The following is a 21,347-nucleotide window of genomic DNA, read 5'->3' on the forward strand; positions in this document are numbered from 1 at the left end:
TTTCTAATATTTCTATTTATTTATAAATTTAGTCATTGCATTTGCAATATATTAAGTACTTCATTTTTGCATTTATTTTATTTACAGATTTTGCCACTACATTAAAATCAATTTAAATTAATTAATTACAATTCTGAAGCTTGTCTACCCAAATCGATATTCATATATTGACCATTATTAATATTGTACGAATATTAACTAAATCGCATGTATTAAAGGGATATAACATTTTCTTATATTACATCAAATTTCATCAATTTATAAAATTAATAATATTATATTATGTACAAATAAAAAAAATATTATCAAACATCTATATTATAAATAATATATTCAACTATATATGTAAACTACAAAACATAGAAAAATATACATGAGTTTTTATTATAAAACCAGTGGTTTATGATTTTGCGTTGAACACAAGTTAAATCGTGGGTCAAGTTCTATTTTTCAATTATTACTATACTGAGTTATACCAAAAAATTAGTTTTGTTTATATCAAAATTAAGCTATTTTAAACATATCCAAATTTAACAAATAAACCTAAATTTAATCATTTTAATCAAATTTTCAGAAAATAGTTATTTTTAATTAGGTATGGCCGTTCAGGTGTTTAATCGGAATTTGGTACTTTAGAGTGAGTATGAAATTTAGTCTATTCAGATATTTTTAGAGTTTAGTTGAGATTTGGTTCAGATATAATAACATATTTCAAACCGGTTAAATCTGTTTTAAATTTAGGTTTGGTTCTAATCCAGTTTTTAGTTATCAAAATACTTGTTTGTTATTGAAAATACACAAATATTAGCTCACAAATTTGGAAAATTTAAACAACTTACACTAAGAAATGCTTGATGACATGGTTCAAAAATGGTTAATAAAAATAGTGAAACATAAATTAACAAGTTAAAATTAACTAGTAATTTAAAAAACTCTATTTCAAGTTTAAAAATAAAAGAACATTGTTTAAACTTGAAAATCATACTTATTTATAATTAAAATTTAAACAAAATTATCTTAATGTAAAAGTTTTAATATTTAACCAAATTAAAAAAATATAAATTCATCTAATGGATATTTATTTTAAGTATTAATTAGGATTAATTTTCTGGATACTTATTTATGATTAAGTTTGAGTTTGGTATGATTTATTGAGTTTTTGAATGTTTTGGGTCTTAAAATACATGTTCAGATTTGGATAAAATCTAAAATCCGAAATACTATAAAACATGACCATTTATGCGAATTTGGTTTGTTTGAATTTTTTTTGGGTCGGTTTAGTTTAAATTTCGGGTTCGTTTTTTTTTACCTACTCCTATTTTCGAATACTTAATTAAAAATCAAATTTTATTTGGTTTGTTTTGTTAATCCTCTAGAAAACTTTGGTTAACCAAAAAGTCTCTTGGTTTGGTTAACCAAAGTCGCAGGCCTATCGGCTACATTACTTTAGAGAAATATTGACTACCAAATGAAAGTGATCTGTTATTATTTTTGGTGACAAAATGTAGTCCTGATCAACAGCTGTTTCGCTCTTTGATTTCCACATTTTATAACACAAAAATAAAATATAAATAAAAATGGGGAAACCAAAACCTTTGTATTCATTTGCTTAAATTGTTACAATCGTTCCTTCAAAAAGAAAAAAATTGGGTAAGCAAGTTTTTTTTTCTTTTATTTATTCATTTTTAGCAAGTTAATTCTGGAAATGGAAGATTCGAGATGAATTCGTGATTTCCTACGGAAACTGATGAGAGAGACAAGTTAATTTTGTACCACCCACATTGCTAAATGCTTTTTCTTGTGACTGTATGGACCGAATTAAAATTAGCAGTTACTTAAAACTTTTGAAAACAGTTTACAATATCAGCTACTAGGCCTGCAGTGTCAAACCAAAGCGAACTAAACGAACGGAACCAAAATTATTGGTTTTTAGTTATAGTTTGGTTATTTAGGTTGAACCAATCCAAAAAATCAATTCACTTACAGACACAGTTCAACGATTGATTAACTGTATTTTCAATTATTTCTAACCAAAATTATACGAAAAATCAGTATCGAAACTACACCATTTTCATCGATATCTGGATTTAATAACAAAACTAAATTTACAAAGCTTTCAACACAAAATTTGGTATCAAATTCAAAACCAAAATTGATCCAAAAACTGAACCAAATTTAATTATTAATTTTTTTTGAATTTTGACCAAATTTAATTATATTAATTTCAGTAATTCTCTAGAAAACTTTGGTCAACCAAAAAAGTCTCTCGGTTTGGTAAACCAAAGTCGCAGGCCTATCAGCTACATTACTTTTGGAGAAAAAATTGACTACCAAATGAAAGTGATTTGTTATGATTTTTGGTAACAATACGTGCTCCGGATCAACAGGTGTTTCTCTCTTTGATTTCGACATTTTATTTAAAAAAATGTGGAGACGAAAACCTTTGAACCAGAAACGATTGGAAATAGTTCTTTTTTCTGCTTTTTTCTTAAATTAACAATTTGTTCTAATTTATTGATTAAGAAAGGGAAACTATTTTAAAATAAAAATAAAAGTAAGCACGTATTCGTCATCTGCATATAGTCACCATTCCCCTTTTTTTTTTCTTTTTTATCTAATCTTATCTTCTCTTTCCCAAAGATTGTAAGAACACCAAAAAAAATTCTCTCTATCTCTCAATTTTGTATATGTGTTTTTGTTTCATGTTTAGGATCATTGAAATCCCTAATCCACTCTCTGTATGTTGTCCTGTTCAGAGTTTTCTTGCATTGAAATGTTTTCAGGAATGTTAAACGATCGTTTTTTCTCTTTTCCAATACGTGTAGGAATTGAAAATACATATACGGATGATCATCTACATTGACTTTTTATCACGTGTTTAATCGTAAATATATTTGATTACCCTTAAGAAAATATTTCAACAAATATGTGCCTGATATGAGTTAATTTTTTTTTGTTTTGTTTTGGGTTTATTCAAATGTAGGGATCTTTGTGTTGATGATTGTTGTTTCTTAGAAGAGCAATGAGCAATTATTCAGCCGGACTCGGTAAGCCTGGCTCAGGTAATGAACAATATTGGTTTCTTGATTTACATGTTCTCTAGGTATGATAAAAATGATCTTTAGGTTTCTGATGATTAGGTTGCGTGTTTAACAGGTAAGAGGAGAATAAGAGACCTTTTGAACCAGCCTGATAACCGAGTCTGTGCTGATTGTGGCGCTCCTGATCCTAAATGGGCGTAAGTTCATCAACCCTCAAGCATCCTTCGGGTTCAACATTGAATGCTATTAACCCTTTTAAAGCCATTTGTCATGTCTAATCAAGTTTATATGTGCGTGTGTCTTTAGTTATGCATCTTTGTGTTTAATTCTTTATCAGATCAGCAAATATCGGAGTGTTCATTTGCTTAAAATGTTGCGGTGTGCACAGAAGCCTCGGCACTCACATCTCAAAGGTGATATTAGCTTTTATGTATATATGATCTCTTCTTTGTTGTGTTTACTCATATATATATAGTTTTTGGTTTTATCCAGGTCTTGTCTGTGACACTAGATGACTGGTCAGATGAGGAAGTCGACTCCATGATTGAAATAGGAGGAAATGCTTCTGCTAATTCAATCTACGAAGCTTTTGTACCTGAAGGCAGCTCTAAGCCTGGTCCTGATGTAAGTCATGACCAGCGTATGAGATTCATCAGGCAAGCTTATTCTACAAGAAGACAAAGTCTTATCTTTGTTTCTTTATGAGTTAGTTCCTCAAAGATCTTGAAATCTTTTTTTTTTGTTTAGGTCAAAGTATGAACTCCAAGAATTTCTGAAACCAAGTTTGAGGATAACATCAGGGAAAACTACCTCAACGAAGAAACCACCATCTTTTCTTAGCTCAAGTCTTTCTACAAAATTCATGGATAGTTTTCGCACAAATTCATCATCAAAGAAGATAGTAAAACTTCTAATAACTTGCTTTTCTTAAAACAGTTTCTTTCTTGATATAATCTTCTTGATGAGATTTATATACATTTTTGATAGTTTGAGGAAGGAATGGTAGAGTTTATTGGATTGTTGAAGGTGACTGTCAAGAAAGGTACTAACTTAGCAATCAGAGACATGATGTCAAGTGATCCTTATGTTGTCTTGAATCTTGGGAAGCAAGTAAGTGTATCTCTTTTTTGACTGTTTATTGTTTATTACTCTGCATCTATGGCCTTTTGTGTATCTTAAGATCTTACTTGATTGTCCAGAAACTTCAAACAACAGTTGTGAATAGTAACTTGAACCCGGTATGGAATCAAGAGCTCATGCTGTCTGTTCCTGAGAGCTATGGTCCAGTTAAATTGGTAAGCCTATTATCCTAAGCAACACCTCAGACGTTGCTATCTGTTATATATATCTTATTGTTTGTGTGTGATTGCAGCAAGTGTATGATTATGATACATTCTCTGCTGATGACATAATGGGAGAAGCTGAACTTGACATCCAGCCTCTGATAACATCCGCAATGGCATTTGGGGATCCTGAGATGTTTGGGGACATGCAGATTGGGAAATGGCTAAAGTCGCATGATAATCCGCTAATAGATGACAGCATCATTAACATTGTTGATGGGAAAGTGAAGCAGGAGGTTCAGATCAAGCTTCAGAATGTAGAGTCTGGAGAGTTAGAGCTGGAAATGGAATGGCTGCCACTTGACCAGTAATACTAATAATAACGCAGTAGATTCCATTCTATATATGAACACTTTATACAGTTTGCAATACATTCTTTTGTTCTTTTCTTGGAACATTTTTGGTATCTCTGATTTCTTTCCACAGGAAAGTGTTTGTTTGTATCTCTTGAGATCTTACAGAGTTACGCATTTTGATGGGACTTAAAACAAACTATTGATTTGAGTATGAGCAATTCTTGAACTGGAAAATAACCAATCATAGGAGCTAAAGAATCACTTGAGACATGAGTTTTGAGAAGTACACTACCAAAACTATCTGCTGCTAGTTAACAAACAATCACTTGAGATAAAAAAAAAAAAAGACCTTACAGCTAATTTCAAATTATTTACAACACATCCTACTCGATACCGATACAAGCGTGGAACAAGAGTTCGAACTAAGATGGTACCAATGGTCTTTCAAGCAAAGAAAACACGTGAATCATGAATAAGTCGAAACAATCTCCCCCTGATGCCACCAACAAATAGCAATCATATAAGAATTGAAGAAATATACGAGGATAAAAAAGCAAAAGACCACACATTCCAATAGATAACTTTTATTTGTCTTTAAAACGAAAGGAGAGATCACAACGCAAACATAGTTATCAGTAAACTTTTAAAACCAAAGTTTTTAGAAACCACCACGGAGACGTAGCACCAAGTGAAGGGTCGACTCTTTCTGGATGTTGTAGTCAGCTAGGGTGCGACCATCCTCGAGCTGCTTGCCGGCAAAGATCAAACGCTGCTGGTCCGGAGGAATGCCTTCTTTGTCTTGGATTTTGGCTTTCACGTTGTCAATGGTGTCGGAACTCTCCACCTCTAGAGTAATGGTCTTCCCGGTCAGTGTCTTGACAAAGATCTGCATACCTCCACGTAGACGCAAGACCAAGTGGAGAGTAGACTCCTTCTGAATGTTATAGTCAGCCAAGGTACGACCATCCTCGAGCTGCTTGCCGGCAAAGATCAACCTCTGCTGATCCGGAGGAATACCCTCCTTGTCCTGGATCTTAGCCTTGACGTTGTCAATAGTATCTGAACTCTCCACCTCCAAAGTAATAGTCTTTCCGGTTAATGTCTTAACGAAGATTTGCATACCGCCACGGAGCCTGAGGACGAGATGCAAAGTTGACTCCTTTTGAATGTTGTAGTCAGCGAGGGTACGCCCATCTTCAAGCTGCTTACCGGCAAAGATCAATCTTTGCTGATCCTGAGGAATACCTTCTTTATCCTGAATCTTGGCTTTAACGTTGTCGATGGTATCAGAGCTCTCCACCTCCAAAGTGATCGTCTTCCCTGTCAGTGTCTTAACGAAGATCTGCATCTGTAGTAGATCAAGTAATCTAAAATTAGCTAAAAGGTCTACGAGTTAATTGCAATTCCAGAAGATCCAACACGAATGATATCAACCCTAATTCAAAACCTAGATCGACGCGTAACAACAAGATAGATAGACGAATCGAAGTCAAAGAAGAAGAAGAATCAATCGCGATTGAATGAACAAACACACTGATCGAAGAAGGAATCAGAAATCTACCTTGATCGTAATTTGCGATTTGAGAGAGGTGATTGGCTGATTGCTTTTTTAGATTTTTAGAATTGTGAGAGAGAGAACAAGTATTTGGGTTTAGATTTATACTAAAGGCTGAAGACGACTCTCGTTCACGACAAAGCTAAGTCGGCGAAGCTATAACGAGTAATAGTTTGACACGTGTCCGAGTGGACGAGAAAAATGTCAAAGCTCTCGTCTCTTCTAGATGGCCGTGCTTTTATTTCTCTTTTTCTTATTATTATTTCTTTTTTTTAAGAGCAAATTAGCTCAATATACTGAAAAGAGTGAGATACCATTGAATTGGAGGAAAATGATAGTGATGGGGAAAAAAAAATGAAGAGAAATAAGGTATGGAATGCAAATAGGAGGGAAATTGTGTGTAGGAAGTACAAATACTCTTTTTTTTTAATGCGATTGGGCAAGAGCATTCTCTTGTGTTTCCTTTTTAATTTCCTTTCAATTTATGAATTTATAAGCTTCTAAATCATATTTTGTGAATTTTACATATTTTGTACCTAAATATCATATTTTCTATTATTTGGAGAAATACACTTGCATTGAGATTTTAATTTGAAAACTACACCATTACTTAATATTGTTTGAAAACTACATTTTTTTGGTATATGTGAACTCACTAGATCGTCCAAATTAAATATTAAATTTTTTATCAGAATTTTCTATTATAAATTGTTTTATACTAACACTAATTTCAAAAAAACAATAGATTTCTCAAAATAAATCTTAATAATATATACACAATAGTTTTATTAAAATACATCTTAATGTTTTATGATAGTCTTTTGAAATCTTAGAAATTGTGACCAAAGCGTTAGGGGATTTTGAAGCGTGGTCTATAGCTCAAGTGGTTGCTACAGAGGGTATAGGACAGTGTCTGACTTGGTAGCAGACAATGAAGTGCAAGAATGGGAGACTCCAGGAGCGGGATGGTTGAGATGTGATATTGGAGTAGCCTGGTGTAAACACACACTCATCAATGAAGTATCATAGATTTTGAGAGATGAGAAGGGCGTTGTGCTTATGCATAGTAGAAGCTCCTAATGTTCCGACCGCTACTGAAGCACAAGCAAATGGTTGGTTATGGGCCACTGAAAGCATGAGAAGCTTGAGGAAAAGCAAGATTGTCTTTGGAGTGGAGTCAACAGGGTTGGTGGGGGCTGTTCTCAGACCGTCGGCTTGGCCCTCTTTAAATGGATCTCACAGAAGATTTGTAGTTCCCTTCATTTTTCGGGCCTGTGAAAGCTAAAACTGGCCAACAGGAAGGCAAACAGCCCTGCCTTTTTGATTGCGAAGAGTGAAATCTCAAAGAATTTTTTTCAATCATATGTCCCATGCGGTTTCCCATTGTGTCTCTCTTCCTTTTTTTTTTGGTTAAGGAGCTGGACGTGTGTTCTTGTCCTTTTGAGTAGATATGATTGAGTTTAATTCTGTTAACTTGATATTATTTACTTATAGTTAGTTCCATATTTGAATGAAAATCATTTTAGTGTGAAAAAAGCATCTTAAAGTTTTATTAAAAACAAGAATAGAAAACAAGTGTCACATGTGTCTTAGACTATCTCTAATCCACTTCTATTTTCATCTATAAACTTGCTTCTAAAATAAAGAATTTCTATTGCAGAGGTGAATTTACTCCAATGTATGCATCTATAATGAAATTCCTCTATATAGGAGAAAATTTAAAAAAATGTTATTTACATCTTTAAATATAAAGGTAAAAAGTGCTATTCTTCTATTTTTTTTTAATAAAAAAATTCTATTATATAGTCATACATTAAAGCACTACTATTTTTATAATAGAATTTTTTATTTTAAAAGAAAATATAGAGATGCATATTGGAAATGCTCTTACTATATTCTCGTTACAACACTTTTTCTTTCTTGTCTCATACTTTTTTTCCATAGTTTCTTCTTCTTTTTTTCATGCACAAGTTTGTTATTTGTGAGAATGACGTGATTACTTTTGTATGGAGAATAAGGGTTGTTGTAGAGGCAGATCCAGAAATCCTTTTAGTTTAAGGGTACAATACAAAAACAAATTGAAAACATATAGAACTCGGAGCACTTCTTCCTTTTATTTACTAAAGCTAAGAAAAAGTGATCAAATTTATTTAAGAAAAAAATCAGAAATCAGTAGGGGAGACCTGTACCGTCAGGCCTTCGTCCACCCCTGATTGTTGTCCAACTTTATTATATAAGGTTTATAAAAATAAAAAGTTTATACAGATAAACTTCTTGATAAAGGTACAAATACATCATAGTTTGTTTCTTTCATAATATTATTGTTATTTTATTACCAATTACAAGAAGAAGAAAAGCCCTTATTATTTTAAAATTTTAAATAGTAAAATAACACATTATCTCAAACATAGATTTATGGGAAAATTTGGAGAAATATCTTTACATGAAATTATATTTTGAAAATGACACTTATCTTTTTCTTTTTGAAAAAAACACTTATTCATAAGTGAAATGACTAAATTGATCAAATTTAATATACACTAGATTCTGACCCGCCCTTGAAAGGGCGGGTATATTTTTATATTAACTATATTTTTTGTTTTATTTTTAAGAAATTTGATTTTCGTATTTGTGTTTTTCTATGTAATCATATTTGTATTTTTTTATAATTATATTTATATATAAATCTTAATCAAAATTTATTTTATAAAATAATAGCAATTTAAAATTTGATTCGGCATACGCTCAGTTCTTTGTAATCATATGTACGTATACCCGTTTTTTTGTAATCATATTTATTTGTTTTAGATCTTGACCCGCGGATATAATATTGGTTTGTAATTTTTTATGTTTTTTATGTTTCTATAAATATGTAATATTTTTCTGTAATTTTTTCTTATATATTAAAAAATATTTATATACAATTATATAATGTATGGTTATCGTAATGTAGTGGGTAGTGTATATTTATAGAAAAACATAGGGTTATATCTAAATTTAATTAAAAAAAATTAAATACTTCGTTACATAAATTAATTTGTTCTATTTATAAGGGGTTCATGTTTAGAATTCATTCCATTTAAATCATAAATACGTTAGGAACTATATAATTTTAAGATCTAAGGCCATTAATATTTGAGTATATGTCCACCAAAATCAAACGAAAAAAAATATCAGATTTGAAAAGAAAACATCTTATCTAATATTATATTTGAATAAAAATATGATAAACTGATTCATGTTTGTATATATCTTTTGTATAAAATAACAAACACGTATATAATTCGAATTCGGTGATCTCGTTTGATTACCACAATCACATATATTTGTGTTCCTTCATCTTGGTATCACTTTTGGTTTGAAAATCTGAAGTCATATTGTTACCAAATTCAACCAATGTTTGTTGGATAAAGTTATATTGTAAGTCTATGGTATGTCATATTTTCTACATTTATTGAGATGTGTACACATTATTATACAACTGGAGTTACATGTGAATAGGCATGGTCTGGACCGATTTAGACCAGAAATTATTTGTATGCAAAGAAACATCAATATAATGTGAACTATCTTACGTGTACTAACCAGATTAATGTAATTATGTATGATTTAATTAGTCACCAATTTAATGTAGTTACATGTATGATTTAATTTTTCGTGGTCCAACTGTCCAAATAATAAATTACCGTAAAAAGGACATAACTGCATTTGATATTTTCCATTGGCATTAATATCAAACGGTTAAGATTAACTAAAAAGAAACGGTTATGGAAATTGGCGTTACATAATATGTGTCCACTAAGCAAATTACTTAATTAGAGGATCCTTAAATAAAGGAAAATAAATGGTTGGACTCTACTTTTATCAATGGGTCACACTACTGTTTTAATAGAATAGATTTTTTAAAAATTAAACAAATTTACCAACACGTACTTATTTTAATCTATATATATAAAGAAATGTTCGCCTCTCTCCCGTGAAACCACGTCATCAATTCATGCGTTCTGAGAGTGACACGTGTCTCATTTTATATTTAGGGCCAAAATAAATGAATGCAGTTAAGGGTAATTGAACCCAACACCTCTAGCACTGGTAATTTCTCTTAGAACAACTAGGCTAAAGTCATTTTTTATAAATATGTGGCCGCGAAAATACTTATTATCATGTCAGCTGGAAGCCCATGCTTCTTCTGCTTGTGGCCAGGGCCGACACTGAACTGACGTCAAGATAAAAATCGTGAAGTTAAAAACTTTGCTCCAAACAGTTTTGCAATGTTTCCAACCTTTATAACTTGATGCATATAATATATATCAAAATACATTTGTTGTACACGCTTTTATTAGTTTTGCTTTTAAAAGAAGGTATTTACAGTTATAAATGTTTTGTGCCAGTGAAGTAATGGTTGAAAAATCTTTATACATATGTCATTTTAAAATAACACCCAACTTCTATATATAGTCAATACATATGTCCATGTTATATTCTAGACTAAATATTTTTTTTTAAAAAATATAAAAAACAATTTTTTTAGTCTACAAGCAAATGTTGTAGAGCAAGTATGCATTATACAAAATAATATATATTTAAAATCCATACACAAAAACATAAAAATTGTTATAGGTCTCTTTCTGACACATGCACACTCCAGTATGAATAAGAATTAAAAAAAAACAGTATTGTCATCAAACTTTATCACAAATCCATATTTGTACATATATAATTATGAGTTGGATAATTAGTTGATTTGATACAATACCAAAACCAGAATAATCGAAAAACAACTATACCACCGCATACTAATAAGTAAGACATAACAGATAATCAAATTCTTGAATCTTAAAACAAATTTCAACTCGAGCATTTAGTGAATATCAAATTAACTAATATCCCGCCCGTAGGACGGGCCGACCCTAGTACTTAATATAAAATAAACAAATTGTGGCTCCACTAACTTCTTCCTAAACCACATATTTTTCATAGAAAGAATTGTCGAGTTTTGTTTAAAGAAAGAATTGTCGAGTTTACCAAATAACTTAATGATCTCCTATTATAATCTGGGGATTTGTTTCTTGTTTTCATATGCAACATACACAATATGAAATAATCCAGACAAATTGCTATTTTTTTAGTTAACAAAAGTCAATCAGACAATTTTTTTTTTAGAATCAAATAGCGTGTTAGTGTATTTCTCCTCTCTTTATTACAACTACAGCTTTTCCCGGACTACACCCGAATTTATTTCCATAAATCCTTAATTTATTTTAAAATATTATGTTTTACTATTTAAATATGTAATATGTATATCCGAAACTCTGGCAACATAAATTACTAAACTGAATTTTAATTTATTAGAACACAAAATATAAATAATGATAAAAATACATATTACATTATTTAAAATATTTTTACAGTAAAATAGGTTAATACTCCAATCATTTAAAATTTTGATTTCCTAACTCATTTGTTCATTCTATTTTTCTGGTTCGTATTGTATAATTAGTGGCTAAGAGTTTAAATTCTCACCAATAAAACCAATCTTTCTAGACGTATAAGTATACATGAAAGTTAAATTTGTTGAAATTTTTATTCCAATTTCAAAAATGTTGGATCTAAATGTGAGAATAAGTGGTTCATTGCTTGAAGCTCAAGGAACGTAACGGCTATAACAGTCACTCAGACTGGGCCGAACGGTTGCGGATCGACAGAATGGAAAAGACTAATGGGCCTACGAGATATTGTTGAAGCCCAAGAAGAGTAGTTAGCTCGTGGAGAGGAGTGACGAGCTGAGCTGTTATATATAGTCACTCTCAGGTTGTTGAGAGTTGACTTGTACTCAAGAAAACGATTTGTCGATCATATAGTGAATTCCAGGAGAGAAGATCCTGAAGAGAGAAGTACCCAGGGAGATTCGGGGAACTCTATAATTCGCTTGTGTCTTTGTTGTTTTCTTCTTTACAAAACAAACGAGTGAGAAAGAGAGAGAGCGAGAGAGATCAAACGAGAGAGAGAGAGAGATCGAATCGAGCTAGACGAACGAGTGAATCGATCAGTATCGGCTACAAGTGGTATCAGAGCGTAGGTTACGCATCAGCGATACAAGGAGTCGGTTCCAGTCTCAAGGTCCTGGGAACTCACCGGAGGAAAGATCGCCGAGTGCTTACAGAAATAGATCGAGGCCATCGATCGAGGTCGTGCTAACGGAGATTAGGTCGAACCGATACTGTTATCGGGTGATCTTGAAAGTCTCGAGGTTCTCAGGGGAGTAATTCTGAAACCTTTCTCGGAATCTTGATAACTAGTTTGATTACGTTGACATTGAGCGAACTAGGGATTGAATCCTTCAAAGATTGTGGATCCGTGCGAGGGAGTAGATATCTACTGATTCCGTTATTACTTGTCTGTTATCTGCAGGTGATAGACAGGTAAAGGAGGGAGAAGCATGGATCCAACTCCGGGAAGATTCATCACGGAGAAGTTCGACGGCAAAGGCGACTTCAGTCTTTGGAAGTACAAGTTGCTGGGACAATTGGAGATTCAAGGGCTCTCCTCAGTCCTAAGGGAAGAGCCAGAGCAAACGACTGAGGTCAAAGATGGAGACAGTACAGAGCTGAAAGAGGATAAGGTTGATCCGAAGGCAGCTGAGAAGGATGTAAGGGTGCGGAATCTGCTGAGCACATGTCTGAGCGACACCATACTGAGAAAGATAATGCATGAACCAACGGCACTGGGAATGTGGAGGGCCTTGGAGCAAGATTATCAAACCAAGTCCCTGCCTAATCGCATCTACCTGAAACAAAGCTTTGCAAGCTTCAAAATGGAGGAACGAAAGACGATCGAAGAAAATCTTGACACGTTCCTGAAGCTGATAGCAGACCTTGGTAGCTTGAAGATCACGGTCAGCGATGAAGATCAGGCAATCCAACTATTGACAAGCCTACCACCTGCATTTGAACCACTGGTTCACACCCTGAAGTATGGGACGGGCAAGGAGACTTTGACAGTAAATGAGGTTGTCTCCTCGGCCTATGCAAAAGAAGCAGAGCTAAGACAGAAGGGAGCTCTAAACAAGTCAAGGCAGGGCTCAGATGGATTATATGTAGAGTCAAGGGGAAGGTCTGATAAGAAAGGGCAGAGGGGCTACAGCAATCGCGGTAAGAGCAAAGACTATGATCGATCTAGATCAAAGTCTAGACAGAAGTTTGCTCCAAAGGCTTGTTGGGTATGTGGAGACGAGAATCATTGGAAAAGGGACTGTCCTCAACGCAAACAGTATGATAAAGGGAAGACTTCCACATCAGCGAACGTTGCTTTGAGACTCCCAGACTCAATAGCACTGACCGCTAGCCCTCACGCATCGAACGAGGACTGGGTCTTAGACTCTGGATGCACCTTCCACATAACACCAAGAAGGGAAGTACTATCAGACTTCCAAGAAGTTGAAGGAAGCAAAGTGATGATGGGTAATAACACATTCTGCATGGTGAAAGGCATGGGCACGATCACCATAGACAACCCAGATGGCTCAGTTGTCACCCTCGGGTTAGTACGGTACATGCCAGAGATGAGAAGAAACTTGATCTCTTACGGTCAGTTAGAAAAGTCAGGATGTAACTACCGTGGAGAAGGGTTTGAAGTACAGTTCTTCAAAGGAAACCAGAAGGTGCTGACTGGTAAATATGATCAAGGTTTATACTATCTACAGGGGTCTGTCAGAAAGGTCACAGAGGGAGCGTCATGCAGTGCAGTTGACAGGACTATCCAGTGGCATTCAAGGTTAGCTCACATGAGTCAATCATCAATGGACATCTTGGTGAGGAAAGGCTATCTGAATCGGGAAGACATAAACTCACTGGGGTTCTGTGAAGCGTGTGCAATGGGGAAGTCTCATAAACAGAGCTTCCCAAAGGCAAAACACACAACCAAAGCCATTCTCGATTACGTGCACTCTGACTTATGGGGATCACCAAACGTGACTCCAAGCTTATCAGGAAGCAAATACTTCTTGACCTTCATAGACGACTTCTCGCGCAAGGTGTGGATATTTTTCCTACGCACAAAGGATGAAGCTTTTCAGAAATTTGAAGAGTGGAAAGCATTAGTCGAGAACCAGACGGGTCAGAAACTCAAATGCTTGCGCACAGACAACGGGTTAGAGTTCTGCAATCATCTCTTTGATAAAGTGTGTAGAGACTCAGGTATCAAGCGTCACAAGACCTGCCCCTACACCCCACAACAGAACGGCGTGTCTGAAAGGATGAATCGAACCATAATGGACAAGGTGCGAAGTATGTTGGTTGAGACAGGTCTTGATGCAGAATTTTGGGCAGAGGCAGCGTCCACTGCAGTCTACATCATTAACAGGTCTCCTACGTCAGCTACAGGTTTTGAGGTTCCAGAGGCTACATGGACAGGAACAGATCCAAGCTACAGCCATTTGAAGAGGTTCGGATGTGTGGCTTATGTTCACACAGTCGCAGACAAGATTAGTCTGAGAGCTACGAAAGGAATATTCCTTGGATATGCTCAAGGAACCAAAGGCTTCAGAGTTTGGTTACTTGATGACGAGAAAGTGGTAATAAGTAAAGATGTAGTCTTTCACGAAGATCACCTGTTCAAGCACAAGGATTTGGAGGAAACAAGAGTGCAAGCACTTGAGAGCCATTCAACGCCTAAGGCAAAGAAGAAGGTCACATTCAAAGATGAGCTCGTAGAGTCATCGTCAGGGAGTTCAGTTCAAGGTGGAGCAGACTCAGGTAAGGAAGAGGTGATATGCGACTCATCTAGCAGCTCAGAGAATGAAAAGGAGGATGATCACAGTCAGGAGGAGGATCTGAGTGATTATATCCTAGCCAGGGATCGTGTCAGACGACAAATAAAACCTCCGTCGAAGTATGAAGATGCAGACTTGGTGGCTTACGCGCTAGCAAGCGCAGAAGATATTGAACTAGAAGAATCAAGATCGTTTGCCGAAGCAAAACAAAGCAAAGAATGGGACATTTGGAATGGTTCAATGGGAGAAGAGATGACTTCGCTTGAAGAGAACCACACGTGGGATCTAACAGAACGTCCGAAGAATCAGAAGGTCATTGGGTGCAAGTGGTTGTATAAACTGAAGCCTGGTATTCCTGGAGTGGAGAAACCGAGATACAAATCTCGTCTAGTAGCAAAGGGGTTTGCACAGATTGAAGGCATAGATTATAATGAAGTCTTTGCACCAGTGGTGAAGCATGTATCCATCAGGATTCTCCTCTCAGCAGTAGTCAATTTTGACATGGAGTTAGATCAAATGGACGTCAAAACGGCGTTTTTACACGGGGTTCTACAGGAAAGGATTTATATGGATCAACCGGAGGGGTTTGTGAAGAAGGGACAGGAAGGCAAGGTCTGTCTACTACGAAAGTCTCTCTACGGGTTAAAGCAGTCTCCAAGAGAATGGAATCATCGGTTTGATGAGTTTATGATAAGGGAGAACTACGCCAGAAGCCAATATGATCCATGTGTTTACACAAAGGGAGATACACTGCAAGTTAGAGTGTTTCTACTGTTGTATGTCGACGATATGTTGATAGCCTCAAAGAGTAGAGTTGAGATCAACGGGTTGAAGGAGTTACTGAAGTCAGAATTCGACATGAAGGACCTGGGGGCAGCCAGACGTATACTGGGCATGGACATCTTCAGAGATAAAGAAGCAGGCCGGCTAGTGCTGTCACAGGAGAGATATCTCAGCAAAGTTCTAAAGACGTTCAACATGGAAGAGTCCAGAGAGGTTCAAACACCTATTGGGTCTCAATTCAGGCTTAAAGCGTTAACCAAGAAGGAGGCAGAGGAGCAAGCTGCAGAGATGGAAGAGGTCCCGTACGCAAGTGCAGTCGGGAGCATTATGTATGCTATGGTCGGGTCAAGGCCAGACTTAGCATATGCTATCGGACTGGTAAGCAGGTATATGGGAAGTCCGGGTAGAGAACATTGGGCAGCAGTTAAATGGATAATGCGTTATCTTAAAGGTTCAGCGGGCTACAGTCTGGTATTTACCAAGGGCTCAGACTTCTTAGTTCGAGGGTTTTGCGATTCAGACTATGCTGCAGACCAAGATAAGAGCAGATCGATCTCAGGGTTTGTGTTCACTGTTGGGGGTAATACAGTCAGTTGGAGGTCATGTCTACAGAAAGTCGTGGCACTTTCAACAACGGAAGCGGAGTATATTTCACTATCAGAGGCTAGCAGAGAAGCAATATGGTTAAAAGGGATCTGTGAGGACTTGGGGTTCGAGCAAGAGGCAGCGGAGATTCAGTGTGATTCACAGAGTGCAATATACTTGTCTAAGAACAATATGTTTCATGAGAGGACGAAACATATGAAGGTGAAGTATAATTTCATTCGAGAAGTTGTTGCAGATGGTCAAGTCAGAGTTCTGAAGGTTCATACGTCAAAGAATGCAGCAGATGTATTGACAAAGGCTTTACCAGGTGATAAGTTCAGAGAACATATCAAGACCTTAAAGGTCTTGGAAGCTTGAGTTATTCAAGCAAATGGATCATCTCAGGGATTGGGTGAATGAGATGATGCAGTTAACATCGAAGAAGGAGTTGATGTTGTCACCTGAAATCAGCAGGATCTGTAAACAAGAAGCTGAGGTATGTAACAAGTTCGGAGTCATAGAGCTTGTGGTTGCCAGGATCTAAGAGTTCACTATAAGTATCAAGAGTTGATACGAGCTTGAGGAAGGAAGCATGAACCAAGGTGGAGTTTGTGAGAATAAGTGGTTCATTGCTTGAACCTCAAGGAACGTAACGGCTATAACAGTCACTCAGACTGGGCCGAACGGTTGCGGATCGACAGAATGGAAAAGACTAATGGGCCTACGAGATATTGTTGAAGCCCAAGAAGAGTAGTTAGCTCGTGGAGAGGAGTGACGAGCTGAGCTGTTATATATAGTCACTCTCAGGTTGTTGAGAGTTGACTTGTACTCAAGAAAACGATCTGTCGATCATATAGTGAATTCCAGGAGAGAAGATCCTGAAGAGAGAAGTATCCAGGGAGATTCGGGGAACTCTATAATTCGCTTGTGTCTTTGTTGTTTTCTTCTTTACAAAACAAACGAGTGAGAAAGAGAGAGAGCGAGAGAGATCAAACGAGAGAGAGAGAGATCGAATCGAGCTAGACGAACGAGTGAATCGATCAGTATCGGCTACACTAAAAAATACTTTTCAAATGTGTTTTTGATTTTGTATTAAATTTCTAAAAATATTCTGGATATTTTTTTTTCTTACAAATTTTGTCAGAATAGTGACGAAAACTTCCTGGTTTTGTTTGTTGTAAGTTTGCAAAATAGAATTCTATTTTCCCTTCAGCGTACAATTTGTGTTATCATTAAATGTTATAGTTTTAAAATGAAGAAAATGAGAAACGCAAAAAATATGGGGGAATGTAGTTTGGTCTTCTTCTTTGTTGTATTCGTCTTACTCTTATCCATTGTGGTGTAGAACTTTTTTTATATTACAATTTTTTTTTTTGAAACTGGCATTCATAAATCACTTTTATATTGCAATTTTCCTTTTAAAGTTCAATCAGATCAATGGTACTATGGAAGTAAATAATCTTGATGGTGTTATTAGCACACTTATTTTTCTCCATTCTTTTGCATTAGTTTTGTAGGATGTTTTATATAATTAAAAGAGAAAATTATTTTTTAGGCCAAAAAATGGTAACTATGTCTCATTAGACTAATCTTATATACTTTATGTCCTACTCGACTAATTATTTTCAAAATGGGAATAATGCCCTCAAATTCAATTATAAATTTGAAATTACAATTATCAAAAAAAATTGTAAATATTAAAATATAAAAAATAATTAAAGTAGTTAAAATAAAAGAAAAAAAAATTAAAATCCTCAAATTAAAAGAAAAACTAAACATACACTTTATGTCCCACAATTTTTTTTCTTCTGAAAAAATTATTTTTTCATATATGAAAACTAAATATTTCCAAATATTTTCTTTCCATATTTTCGGAACTGATTATTCTTATCCATAGAATGCAGTAAATCTGTAGAACTTTGTTTCTACAGTTTTTTAGATTTATAGTAATGTGTAGATTTTGATTTCTACAGGTTTTAGATTTACAGTAAATCTGTAGAACTTGTTTTCTACAAGTTTTTAGATTTATAGTAATGTGTAGATTTTGATTTCTACAAGTTTTAGAGCAATAGGTTAAGCGCAGAATGCGTATTCTCAATATTTTTAGGGTACTATTATTTATGTAGATCACATATTCTAAACATAGTAGATTCAATAAAAAATAGATTTCATTGTCTACTTCATAAAATGTCATTTCTACTTTATGTAGAACTTAATTTGAAATTATGGTTTAAATATTTTTAGAACTCGAATAAAATGTCATTAAGTTCATATGGGTATTTCATTAGTAGTTACTATTTTTCTAATTTTTTTTAGTTTGTAAAACTATTTATTTGATTTATTTTCGAAAATAGTAAAGGGCATTAGAGACAAAAGTGGTACAAAATAGGAATTACCATAATGGGACATAGTTACCATTTTTTTGGCCTAAAAAAACAATTTTTCCTAGTTAAAATGGGGTTTTAACTTCTATATATTATGTGATTGATGATTGCGAGTAGCATGGTTATTTTTTCGGAGGGCTTTAGTGCTAAGTAATTGTATGAATACAGTTTTTATTCGTCTCGTATTAGAAGGACGGACGAATATGGTAGCAATATCCCCCTATACATTAAAAGAGAAGTCACTTTAGTGATTTCTGCTGAGGTGACACTCATATAGAGCTTCTCAGGAAAAACGTTATAATCCTATTGGCTGGTTTTTTTGAATTTTTCTTTTTCATTTATTTTAATCAATCACTTATGTAGACAACCCCAAAACTATTGTCAATTTCGTTAAGCCCATATATAGCTAGGGGATAATAATTATCGATTTAGTTTAGCCTTGGGTACCCGTTCGGGTTCGGATCGGGTATTTCGGATTTTCGGGTATTTCGGTATAGAGGTGTAGAACCCGTTCGGGTATTTCTGTACTTCGGGACGGGTTCGGGTATTTTTAGTTCGGATTCGGTTATTTTGGATCTGGTTCGGATATTTAGATTTTAAAAAAAAAATTAAAATTTTCATTTCTCAAGTTTCTTATATTTAAAAATATAACTTTCAGTTAATTAATTTTTTATTTTTAATCGATTGAATAGTTAATAGATTTGGAGATAACATTTTAAAACTAAAAAGGCATTAATTTAGTTATTTTTTTTAAATTTCGGATGTAACTTTTTGTTAATTTTTTAAATAAAAAACTTGACATGCATTTTAAGTGAGTAGCAAATCATTTTTTCGTAATTGTATGTATATCATATGAACTTAAAGTATGTGTAGTATCAATATAAATATTTTATATAAAATGAGAGATGTAAACTAAAAATATAAGGTTAATTATACATATGTTCGGTTATCTTCGGATATCCATTCGGGTTCGGGTATTATCCGTTCGGGTTCGGGTATCCAATCTCTCCTTATTCAATACCTGTTCGGGTATTTTGCTACTTCGATTCGGATTTCAGTTCGGGTTTTTCGGATCGGGTTCGGGTGCCACTTCGGATATCGGGTAAAGTGTCCATCCCTACTAATTAGGTTGTTTATTTTTAATAACTTACCTTTCTAATATGGATTACTTGCACAAGTTGAAATCATTAAATATGCAAATATCTTATTGACAAAATTTGTTTTTAATAACTTACCTTTCTAATATAGATTACTTGCGCAAGTTGAAATCATTAAATATGCAAATCAGTTATTCACAATATGGATTACTTGCACAAGTTGAAATCATTAAATTTTATCGATTTAGTTTACCATTGGGCAAGATTTAGAATTAAGACAAATATTAAAAATTTTCCTTATTATTCAAACGGTAAACTTGCGCATGTTGATATCATATTTATTATATTGCTTACAAAATATTTTAATGTTTCTAATTAGGTTGTTTGTTTTTAATAACTTACCTTTCTAATATGAATTACTTGCGCAAGTTAAAATCATATCATATGCAAATCATTTTTTGACAATACACATTTAATATCGTTTAAGTTGAAATCATTAAATATGCAAATAACTTATTGACAAAATTTGTTTTTAATAACTTACCTTTCTAATATAGATTACTTGCGCAAGTTGAAATCATTAAATATGCAAATCACTTATTCACAATATGGATTACTTGCGCAAGTTGAAATCATTAAATTTTATCGATTTAGTTTACTCTTGGGCAAGATTTAGAATTAAGACAAATATTAAAAACTTTATTTATTATTCAAACGGTAAACTTGCGCATGTTGATATCATATTTATTATATTGCTTACAAAATATTTTAATGTTTCTAATTAGGTTGTTTGTTTTTAATAAATTACCTTTCTAATATGAATTACTTGCGCAAGTTAAAATCATATCGTATGCAAATCATTTTTTGACAATACACATTTAATATCTTTCTTTAAACGATTTTATTATTTATATTGCAAAATATTAAAATCATTAATATGAGAATAAATCGACTGTATATATATAGGAGACACCCAAGGTCTTAAAATACAAACATTCTCTTTTCATTCTTTAAAGTATTATTCACAAATCTCTCCTCTCATACTATTAATGTATTACGACAATGCTGCTTGTGTGCTAAGAAAAATGTGTTTAGACGCAAAGGCTCCTCATTTTTAGAACCCTGAACTCAACTCTTTGTGTTTTGTCTCCAAAAAGCATGTCTGGTCTATCTTTTCCATGTGTTGAATACTGGTAACGACAATATGGTCTTCCTTTTTTTTATATGTAGACCAGGTCGTGAGAGTGATAGTGATCCAGAAAACCTTGATTGAACATGCTGAGAAGCTTCGCCAAGTTAAAGCAGTTCTTGAAGAGGTTCTTTATTACTTTCTCTCTCTTTGTTGAATATTGTCCGGAAAAATATTGCATAGTATCATTTAGTAATACTATCTTATATATCATTTTATTTTGTTGAATATACTATCTTATAAGTAAGCTAGCATTATGCATTTTTTATTTAATTCATGAGGTCATTTTCTCATAGCAGAAAAC

General features: G+C 34.0%; 2 protein-coding genes and 1 long non-coding RNA gene across 4 annotated transcripts; 1 reads left to right on the forward strand and 2 right to left on the reverse strand.

Annotated features, from left to right (window-relative positions):
- Positions 1 to 2,554: 2,554 nt before the first annotated feature.
- On the forward strand, positions 2,555 to 4,898 carry LOC103839751 (probable ADP-ribosylation factor GTPase-activating protein AGD13). Of its 2 annotated transcripts, none has more exons than XM_009116239.2 (9): positions 2,555 to 2,643; positions 2,984 to 3,062; positions 3,157 to 3,238; positions 3,379 to 3,454; positions 3,534 to 3,697; positions 3,789 to 3,942; positions 4,029 to 4,151; positions 4,241 to 4,336; positions 4,414 to 4,898. In XM_009116239.2, the coding sequence occupies exons 2-9, from the start codon at positions 3,023 to 3,025 to the stop codon at positions 4,693 to 4,695; spliced, it is 1,017 nt and encodes a 338-aa protein (XP_009114487.1). In that variant the 5' UTR covers positions 2,555 to 2,643; positions 2,984 to 3,022; the 3' UTR covers positions 4,696 to 4,898. The 2 variants fall into 2 exon arrangements, with proteins under 2 accessions (XP_009114487.1, XP_009114488.1); XM_009116240.2 differs by having other exon boundaries at positions 2,617 to 2,738.
- A 279-nt stretch (positions 4,899 to 5,177) lies between these two features.
- On the reverse strand, positions 5,178 to 6,466 carry LOC103839752 (polyubiquitin 11). Its single transcript, XM_009116241.3, has 2 exons — positions 6,242 to 6,466; positions 5,178 to 6,028 (listed from the first exon to the last, which is right to left on the reverse strand). Exon 2 carries the CDS (start codon positions 6,026 to 6,028, stop codon positions 5,339 to 5,341), a length of 690 nt encoding a protein of 229 aa, XP_009114489.2. The 5' UTR covers positions 6,242 to 6,466; the 3' UTR covers positions 5,178 to 5,338.
- A 2,409-nt stretch (positions 6,467 to 8,875) lies between these two features.
- LOC117128365 lies at positions 8,876 to 11,844 on the reverse strand. Its single transcript, XR_004451670.1, has 2 exons — positions 11,145 to 11,844; positions 8,876 to 10,178 (listed from the first exon to the last, which is right to left on the reverse strand). It is a non-coding gene; the product is annotated as an uncharacterized LOC117128365 (long non-coding RNA).
- Positions 11,845 to 21,347: the final 9,503 nt, after the last annotated feature.

Source organism: Brassica rapa, chromosome A09, assembly GCF_000309985.2.
Source record: "Brassica rapa cultivar Chiifu-401-42 chromosome A09, CAAS_Brap_v3.01, whole genome shotgun sequence".
In the NCBI taxonomy this organism is placed as follows: Eukaryota; Viridiplantae; Streptophyta; class Magnoliopsida; order Brassicales; family Brassicaceae; genus Brassica; species Brassica rapa.

Bases quoted from the DNA above. Each gene is read 5' to 3' on its own strand.
- LOC103839751 (XM_009116239.2), top strand. From the start codon at position 3,023: ATGAGCAATTATTCAGCCGGACTCGGTAAGCCTGGCTCAG. The intron at 3,455-3,533 runs GTGATATTAGCT...GGTTTTATCCAG, and splicing joins TCGGCACTCACATCTCAAAG to GTCTTGTCTGTGACACTAGA. The intron at 3,698-3,788 runs GCAAGCTTATTC...TTTTTTGTTTAG, and splicing joins CAGCGTATGAGATTCATCAG to GTCAAAGTATGAACTCCAAG.
- LOC103839752 (XM_009116241.3), bottom strand. From the start codon at position 6,028: ATGCAGATCTTCGTTAAGACACTGACAGGGAAGACGATCACTTTGGAG.